Consider the following 9,587-nt stretch of genomic DNA (forward strand, 5'->3'; position numbering starts at 1 on the left):
GACCAAAAAACCCCAAAATCCCCCCAAAAATCCCCCAAATTCCCACAATTTTAGCTCAAATTTGCTCAAAACGCAGCCAAGTTACCCCAAAATGCACCCAAATGACCCAAAATTCCCCTCTACGACGACTTCATGGACCAGGCCAGGTCAGGGGGACCCCCAAAAAATTTGGGAGACCAAAAAACCCCCAAATCCCCCCAAAATTCCTGAAATTCCCCCAAAAATCCCCCAAATTTTGCACAATTTTAGCTCAAATTTGCTCAAAACGCAGCGAAGTTGCCCCAAAATGCACCCAAATCACCCCAAAATCGTCCTCTACGACGACTTCATGGGCCAGGCCAGGTCAGGGGGCACCCCAAAAATACCCAGGAACCCAAAAAATATCGGGGAGACCAAAAAAGACCCTAAAATTCCAATGAAATCCCCTCAAACCCCCAAATCCCCCAAACCCCCAAATCCCCTCAAACCCCCCCAAATCCCTCAAACCCCCCAAACCCCCAAATCCTCAAATCCCCTAAACCCTCCCAAATCCCCCCAAATCCCCCAAATCCTCCTCAAACCCCCAAATCCCCCTCAAATCCCCTCAAACCCCTCCCTGGTCTCACCTGGGTCACCTGGGACTCACCTGAGACCCCCAAAGCCCCACCTGGGACACCCAAATTCCCCAAATCCCCTCAAACCCCCCAAATCCCCCTCAAACCCTTCCAAATCCCCTCAAACCCCCCAAATCCCCCAAATCTCTCTCAAATCCCTGTAAATTTTCTCCAAGCCCCCAAGTTCTTCTCAGGACCCCCAAATCCTCTCAAACCCCCCAAATCCCCCTCAAACCCCCCAAATCCCCTCAAACCCCCCAAACCCCCCAAATCCCCTCAAATCTGCCTCAAACCCCCAAATCCCCTCAACCCCCCAAATCCCCTCAACCCCCCAAATCCCCTCAATTCCTCCAAATCCCCCTCAAACCCCCCAAATCCCCTCAAACCCCCCCAAATCCCTCAAACCCCCAAATCCCTCAAACCCCCCCAAATCCCCTCAAACCCCCCAAAATCCTTTTTTTCCAGCACCAAGGCCACCCTGGCCAGTGGTCACTTCCTGAGCGTGCTGAACGTGCTGATGCAGCTGCATCACCAAACCCCCCAAATCCCCCTCAAACCCCCTCAAATTCCCAAATTAACTAATTAACCCCTAATTAATCCCCTCAAATCCCCCCAAATCCCCCCAAATCCCCTGAAACCCCCAAATCCCCTCAAACCCCCCAAATCCCCTCAAACCCCCCAAATCCCCCCAAATCTCTCTCAAATCCCTGTAAATTTTCTCAAGCCCCCAAGTTCTTCTCAGGACCCCCAAATCCCCCTCAAACCCCCCAAATCCCCTCAAACCCCCCAAACCCCCTCAAACCCCCCAAATCCCCCTCAAATCCCTGTAAATTTTCTCCAAGCCCCCAAATCCCCCTCAAACTCCCCCAAATCCCTTTTTTCCAGCACCAAGGCCACTTTAGCCAGTGGTCACTTCCCTGAGCGTGCTGAACGTGCTGATGCAGCTGCATCACTAAACCCCCAAATCCCCTCAAATCCCCTCAAATCCCCAATTAACTAATTAACCCCTAATTAATCCCCCAAATCCCTTCAAATGCCCCCAAACCCCCCAAATCCCCCTCAAACCCCTCCCTGGTCTCACCTGGGTCACCTGGGACTCACCTGAGACCCCAAAACCCCACCTGGGACACCCAAAATCTCCCCAAATCCCCTCAAACCCCCCAAATCCCCTCAAACCCCCCAAATCCCTCTCAAACCCCCCCAAATCCTCCTCAAACTCCCCCAAATCCCCTCAAACCCCCCCAAATCCCCCTCAAACTCCCCCAAATCCCTTTCCTGCAGCACCAAAGCCACTTTAGCCAGTGGTCACTTCCTGAGCGTGCTGAACGTGCTGATGCAGCTGCATCACCAAACCCCCAAATCCCCTCAAACCCCCCAAATCCCTCTCAACCCCCCAAATCCCCTCAAACCCCTTTCAAATCCCCAATTAACTAATTAACCCCTAATTAATCCCCCCAAATCCTCCTCAAACCCCATCCAAATCCCCCCAAATTTGCTACAACACCCCCCAAATCCCCCTCAAACCCCCTCAAATCCCTGTAAATTTTCTCCAAGCCCCCCAAATCTCTCTCAAACCCCCCTAAATCCCTTTTTTTCCAGCACCAAGGCCACTTTAGCCAGTGGTCACTTCCTGAGCGTGCTGAACGTGCTGATGCAGCTCCGCAAGGTCTGCAACCACCCCGACCTGTTCGAGCCCCGGCCCGTCCAGTCCCCCCTGGTCACCCCCGGGCTCTGCCTCGAGGCCCCCGCCCTCGTCCTGCGAGCCCTGGAGCCTCACCCCTTCCAGGTCAGGCCTGGCACGGGATTTGGGGGGGTTTGGGGGGGTTTGAGGGGGTTTGGGGCTGATTGGAGAGGGTCTGGGGGTCTTTGGTGGCATCTCAAGAGGGTTTGGAGGCATTAAAAGAAGGTTTGGTGGCACCTGGAGAGGGTTTGGTGACACCCAGAGATGCTTTGGTGACGTCCAGAGAGGGTTTGGTGACATCTAGAGAGGGTTTAGGGGTGGTTTGAGAGGGTTTGGTGGCACCTGGAGTGGTTTTGGTGGCACCTGGAGGTGATTTGGTGGCACCTGGAGAGGGTTTGGTGGCATCTCAAGGGGATTTGGTGGCAACTGGAGGGGGTTTGATGACATTTAAAGAAGGTTTGGTGGCACCTGGAAAGGGTTTGGTGACATCTAGAGGGGGTTTAGGGGTGGTTGGAGGGGTTTGGTGACATCAAAAGGGGGTTTGGTGGCACCTGGAGAGGGTTTGGGTGGGGTTGGAGGGGGTTTGAGGGGGTTTGGTGGCAGCTCAAGGGGGTTTGGTGACCTTTAAAGAAGGTTTGGTGGCATCTCAAGGGGGTTTGGTGGCATCTGGAGGTGGTTTGGTGACATTTAAAGAAGGTTTGGTGACATTTAAAGAAGGTTTGGTGACATTTAAAGAGGGTTTGGTGGCACCTGGAGAGGGTTTGGGGAGGTTTGGGGGGTGGTTGGTGAAGTTTTGGGCCCGTCCAGTCCCCCCTGGTCACCCCCGGGCTCTGCCTCGAGGCCCCCGCCCTCGCCCTGGAGCCTCACCCCTTCCAGGTGAGGGGCTGGGAGATTTGGGGGTTTGGTGGCATCTCAAGGGGCTTTGGGGGCATCTGGAGAGGGTTTGGGGGTGTTTGGTGGCATCTCAGGGAGGTTTGGTGACCTTAAAAGAAGGTTTGGTGGCACTCGAGGGGCTGGAAGCATTAAAGGGGGCTTGGTGGCATAAAGGGGTTTGGAGGCATCTAGAAGGGGTTTGGGGGTGGTTGGAGGGGGTTTGAGGGGGTTTGGTGGCATCTCAAGGGGGTTTGGTGGCATCTCAGGGGGGTTTGGTGGCACCTGGAGAGGGTTTGGGGGTGGTTGGAGGGGGTTTGGTGGGGTTTTGGTGGCATCTCAAGGGGATTTGGTGGCATGTGGAGATGATTTGGTGACTTTAAAAGAGGGTTTGGTGGCATCTCAAGGGAGTTTGGGGGTGGTTGGAGGAGTTTGGTGGCATCAAAAGGGGGTTTGGTGACCTTAAAAGAAGGTTTGGTGGCACCTCGAGGGGGTTTGGGGGGGTTTGGTGGCACCTGGAGAGGGTTTGCTGACCTTTAAAGAGGGTTTGGTGGCATGAAAAGGAGGTTTGGTGGCACCTGGAGAGGGTTTGGTGGCATCTAGAGAGGGTTTGGGGGAGATTGGAGGAGGTTTGGGGGGCTTTGAGGGGGTTTGGGGAGATTTAGGGGTGGATGGAGAGGGTTTGGGGGGCTTTGGTGGCATCTCAAGGGGGTTTGGAGGCATTGAAAGGGGGTTTGGTGGCATCTAGAGAGGGTTTGGGGGTGGTTGGAGGGGATTTGGGGGGGTTTGGTGGCATCTGGAGGGGGTTTGGTGGCACCTGGAGAGGGTTTGGTAGCATTTAAAGAAGGTTTGGTGGCATTTCAAGGGGGTTTGGTGACATTAAAAGAAGGTCTGGTGACATCCAGAGAGAGTTTGGTGACATCAAGAGATGCTTTGATGGCATCTGGAGAGGGTTTGGTGAAGTTTAGGGGGGTTTGGGGCTGATTGGAGAGGGTTTGGTGGCACCTGGAGAGGGTTTGGTGGCATTTAAAGAAGGTTTGGTGGCACCTCAAGGGGGTTTGGTGACATCTAGAGGGGGTTTAGGGGTGGTTGGAGGGGTTTGGTGGCACCTGGAGATGGTTTGGTGACCTTAAAAGAAGGTTTGGTGGCACCTCAGGGGGGTTTGGTGACCTTTAAAGAAGGTTTGGTGGCACCTCAGGGGGGTTTGGGGGGGTTTGGTGGCATCCAGAGAGGGTTTGGTGGCACCTGGAGTGGTTTGGTGGCACCTCAAGGGGCTTTGGGGGGTTTTGGTGGCATCTCAAGGGGGTTTGGTGGCACCTAGAGAGGGTTTCGTGGCATTTAAAGAAGGCTTGGTGCCATCTAAAGGGGGTTTGGTGGGGGTTGGAGGCATCAAGAGAGGGTTTGGTGGCACCTGGAGAGGGTTTTGTGACATCTGGAGAGGGTTTGGTGACATTTAAAGAAGGTTTGGTGACATCCAGAGAGGGTTTGGGGAGGTTTGGGGGGTTTGGTGAAGTTTTGGGCCCGTCCAGTCCCCCCTGGTCACCCCCGGGCTCTGCCTCGAGGCCCCCGCCCTCGTCCTGGAGCCTCACCCCTTCCAGGGCAGGGGCCCTGGGGGGATTTGGGGGGGTTTGGTGGCATCTCAAGGGGCTTTGGGGGCATCTGGAGAGGGTTTGGGGGTGTTTGGTGGCATCTCAGGGAGGTTTGGTGACCTTAAAAGAAGGTTTGGCGGCACCTCGAGGGGGTTTGGAAGCATTAAAAGGGGGTTTGGAGGCATTAAAAGGGGGCTTGGTGGCATCTAGAGGGGCTTGGGGGTGGTTGGAGGCTTGGGGGCCTGGTGCAGCCTTCAAGGGGGTTTGGTGGCACCTGGAGTGGTTTGGTGACATCTCAAGGGGGTTTGGTGGCATTTGGAGATGGTTTGATGACCTTAAAAGAACGTTTGGTGGCACCTCAGGAGGGGTTGGGGGTTTTGGTGGCATCTGGAGAGGGTTTGGTGGCATTTAAAGAAGGTTTGGTGGCAGCTGGAGAGGGTTTGGGGGTGGTTGGAGGGGATTTGGGGGAGTTTGGTGGTATCTCAAGGGGGTTTGGTGACCTTAAAAGAAGGTTTGGTGGCACCTCAAGGGGGTTTGAGGGGTTTTGGTGGCATCTCAAGGGGGTTTGGTGGCACCTCAAGGGGGTTTGGTGACCTTAAAAGAAGGTTTGGTGGCATCTCAAGAGGGTTTGGTGGCACCTGGAGGGAGTTTGGTGGCACCTCAAGGGGGTTTGAGGGGTTTTGGTGGCATCTCAAGGGGGTTTGGTGGCACCTGGAGTGGTTTGGTGGCACCTCAAGGGGGTTTGGTGACCTTTAAAGAAGGTTTGGTGCCATCTCAAGGGGGTTTGGTGGGGGTTGGAGGCATCAAGAGAAGGTTTGGTGGCACCTGGAGAGAGTTTTGTGACATCTGGAGAGGGTTTGGTGACCTTTAAAGAAGGTTTGGTGGCATCAAAAGAGGGTTTGGGGGGGTTTGGTGACATCTGGAGAGGGTTTGGTGACCTTAAAAGAAGGTTTGGTGGCACCTGGAGAGGGTTTGGTGACATTTAAAGAAGGTTTGGTGGCACCTGGAGAGGGTTTGATGACATCCAGAGAGGGTTTGGGGGAGATTGGAGGAGGTTTGGGGGGGTTTGGTGGCATCAGGAGAGGGTTTGGGGGTGGTTGGAGGGGGTTTGAGGGGGTTTTGGTGGCAGCTCAAGGGGGTTTGGTGGCACCTGGAGTGGTTTGGTGACATCTCAAGGGGGTTTGGTGGCATTTGGAGATGGTTTGATGACCTTAAAAGAACGTTTGGTGGCACCTCAGGAGGGTTTGGGGGCTTTTGGTGGCACCTGGAGAGGGTTTGGTGACATTTAAAGAAGGTTTGGTGGCACCTGGAGGGGGTTTGGTGGCACCTGGAGTGGTTTTGGTGGCACCTGGAGGGGGTTTGGGGGCACCTGGAGAGGTTTTGGTGGCACCTGGAGGGGGTTTGGTGGCACCTGGAGAGGGTTTGGTGACCTTTAAAGAAGGTTTGGTGGCATCTAGAGAGGGTTTGGTGGCACCTGGAGAGGGTTTGGTGACATTTAAAGAAGGTTTGGTGGCACCTGGAGAGGGTTTGGGGAGGTTTGGGGGGTGTTTGGTGAAGTTTTGGGCCCGTCCAGTCCCCCCTGGTCACCCCCGGGCTCTGCCTCGAGGCCCCCGCCCTCGTCCTGGAGCCTCACCCCTTCCAGGGCAGGCTTGGCAGGGGATTTGGGGATTTTTGGGGGGGTTTGGGGAAGTTTGAGGGGGATTTGGGGGAGTTTGGTGGCATCTCAAGGGGGTTTGGAGGCATTAAAAGAACATTTGGTGGCACCTCAGGAGGGTTTGGGGGCTTTTGGTGGCATCTGGAGATGGTTTGGTGGCATTTAAAGAAGGTTTGGTGGCACCTGGAGAGGCTTTGGGGGTGCTTGGAGGGGGTTTGGGGGTTTTGGTGGCATCTGGAGAGGGTTTGGTGACCTTAAAAGAAGGTTTGGTGGCATCTCAAGGGGCTTTGGTGGCACCTGGAGAGGGTTTGGTGGCATTTAAAGAAGGTTTGGTGGCATCTAGAGAGGGTTTGGGGGAGATTGGAGGAGGTTTGGGGGGCTTTGAGGGGGTTTGGGGAGATTTAGGGGTGGATGGAGAGGGTTTGGGGGGCTTTGGTGGCATCTCAAGGGGGTTTGGAGGCATTGAAAGGGGGTTTGGTGGCATCTAGAGAGGGTTTGGGGTGGCTTGGAGGGGATTTGGGGGCTTGGTGGCATCTGGAGGGGGTTTGGTGGCACCTGGAGAGGGTTTGGTAGCATTTAAAGAAGGTTTGGTGGCATTTCAAGGGGGTTTGGTGACATTAAAAGAAGGTCTGGTGACATCCAGAGAGAGTTTGGTGACATCAAGAGATGCTTTGATGGCATCTGGAGAGGGTTTGGTGAAGTTTAGGGGGGTTTGGGGCTGATTGGAGATGGTTTGGTGGCATCTGGAGGGGGTTTGGTGGCACCTGGAGAGAGTTTGGTGGCATCTGGACAGGGTTTGGTGACATCTAGAGGGGGATTAGGGGTGGTTGGAGGGGTTTGGTGGCATCAGAAGGGGATTTGGTGGCATTTAAAGAAGGTTTGGTGGCATCTAGAGGGGGTTTGGGGATGGTTGGAGGGGGTTTGAGGGGCTTTGGTGGCACCTCAAGGGGGTTTGGCGGCATTAAAAGAGGGTTTGGTGGCATCTGGAGAGGGTTTGGAGGTGGTTGGAGGGGGTTTGGGGGAATTTGGTGACATCTCAAGGGGGTTTGGTGGCACCTGGAGTGGTTTGGTGACATCTCAAGGGGGTTTGGATGCATTAAAAGGGGGTTTGGTGGCACCTGGAGATGGTTTGGTGGCACCTGGAGATGGTTTGGTGGCACCTGGAGATGGTTTGGTGACCTTAAAAGAAGGTTTGGTGGCACCTGGAGAGGGTTTGGTGGCATTTAAAGAAGGTTTGGTGGCATCCAGGGAGGGTTTGGTGACATCTGGAGAGGTTTTGATGAGGTTTGGTGGCATCAAGGAGGGGTTTGGTGGCATCAAAAGAGGGTTTGGTGACATCTCAGGGGGTTTGGTGGCATTTCAAGGTGGTTTGGTGTCACCTGAGGAGCTCTGGAGCCACCTGGGGTCACCTGGGGGTGGCCCTGGTGACATTTTTGGGGTCCAGGTGGTTCAGGTGTCACCTGGGGATGGTTCAGGTGACCCCCAGGTGTCAATAATCAGCAGGTGGACCTGTCCCCGTTGGAGCTGGTGGCCCTGGAGGGTCACCTGTCCCGCTGGCACCTGGGGGGGTTTGGGTGGTCCTGGTGGCTCTGAGGTCACTCTGAGCTGTGATTTGATGGCTCAGGTGACCCCCAGGTGTGCTGATCAGCAGGTGGACCTGTCCCCGTTGGAGCTGGTGGCCCTGGAGGGTCACCTGTCCGCTCTCACCTGGGGGGGTTTGGGTGGTTCTGGGGGTCATTCAGGTGGTTCAGATGGCTCAGGTGACCCCCAGGTGTGCTCCATCAGCAGGTGGACCTGTCCCCGTTGGAGCTGGTGGCCCTGGAGGGTCACCTGTCCCCCTGGCACCTGGGGATGGTTCAGGTGGTCCTGGTGGCTCTGAGGTCACTCTGAGCTGTGATTTGATGGCTCAGGGGTCTCTCAGGTGACCCCCAGGTGTGCTCCATCAGCAGGTGGACCTGTCCCCGTTGGAGCTGGTGGCCCTGGAGGGTCACCTGTCCCGCTGGCACCTGGGGGGGTTTGGGTGCTCCTGGTGGCTCTGACCTGTGATTTGATGGCTCAGGTGTCTCTCAGGTGACCCCCAGGTGACCCCCAGGTGTCAATAATCAGCAGGTGGACCTGTCCCCGTTGGAGCTGGTGGCCCTGGAGGGTCACCTGTCCCGCTGGCACCTGGGGGTTTGGGTGACATTTTTGGGGTCCTGGTGGTTCAGATGGCTCAGGTGACCCCCAGGTGACCCCCAGGTGTCAATAATCAGCAGGTGGACCTGTCCCCGTTGGAGCTGGTGGCCCTGGAGGGTCACCTGTCCCACTCTCACCTGGGGGGGTTTGGGTGGTCCTGGTGGCTCTGGGCTGTGATTTGATGGCTCAGGTGACCCTCAGGTGACCCCCAGGTGTCAATAATCAGCAGGTGGACCTGTCCCCGTTGGAGCTGGTGGCCCTGGAGGGTCACCTGTCCCGCTCTCACCTGGGGGGTTTGGGTGGTTCTGGTGGCTCAGGTGTCACCTGGGGATGGTTCAGGTGACTCTCAGGTGTCAATGATCAGCAGGTGGACCTGTCCCCGTTCGAGCTGGTGGCCCTGGAGGGTCACCTGTCCCGCTCTCACCTGGGGGGGTTTGGGTGACATTTTTGGGGTCCTGGTGGCTCAGGTGTCTCTCAGGTGACCCCCAGGTGACCCCCAGGTGTCAATAATCAGCAGGTGGACCTGTCCCCGTTGGAGCTGGTGGCCCTGGAGGGTCACCTGTCCCGCTGGCACCTGGGGGGGTTTGGGTGGTCCTGGTGGCTCTCAGGTGTGGTTTGATGACTCAGGTGACCCCCAGGTGACCCCCAGGTGTGCTCCATCAGCAGGTGGACCTGTCCCCGTTGGAGCTGGTGGCCCTGGAGGGTCACCTGTCCTGCTCTCACCTGGGGGGGTTTGGGGACACCTGGGGGTGTTTGGGTGGCTCTGATGGCTCAGGTGACCCCCAGGTGACTCCCAGGTGTCAATGATCAGCAGGTGGACCTGTCCCCATTCGAGCTGGTGGCCCTGGAGGGTCACCTGTCCCGCTCTCACCTGGGGGGGTTTGGGTGGTCCTGGTGGCTCTGAGGTCACTCTGAGCTGGGGATGGCTCAGGTGACCCCCAGGTGTGCTCCATCAGCAGGTGGACCTGTCCCCGTTGGAGCTGGTGGCCCTGGAGGGTCACCTGTCCCTCTGTTACCTGGGGGGG

The 9,587-nt window shown here is 56.5% G+C and overlaps 1 protein-coding gene across 1 annotated transcript in view; it reads left to right on the forward strand.

The window, feature by feature from the left end:
- LOC126645544 (helicase SRCAP-like) overlaps positions 1-8,920 on the forward strand; it is a 50,815-nt gene extending 41,895 nt beyond the window's left edge. The window contains 2 exon segments of the mRNA XM_050326073.1: positions 2,193-2,379; positions 8,789-8,920. Of these exon segments, the coding sequence (XP_050182030.1) occupies positions 2,193-2,379; positions 8,789-8,905 (304 nt within the window). The 3' untranslated portion in view covers positions 8,906-8,920.
- The last annotated feature ends 667 nt before the right edge of the window (positions 8,921-9,587 follow it).

Source organism: Myiozetetes cayanensis, unplaced genomic scaffold (assembly GCF_022539395.1).
Source record: "Myiozetetes cayanensis isolate MyiCay16 unplaced genomic scaffold, myiCay2020 scf305, whole genome shotgun sequence".
NCBI lineage: Eukaryota > Metazoa > Chordata > Aves > Passeriformes > Tyrannidae > Myiozetetes > Myiozetetes cayanensis.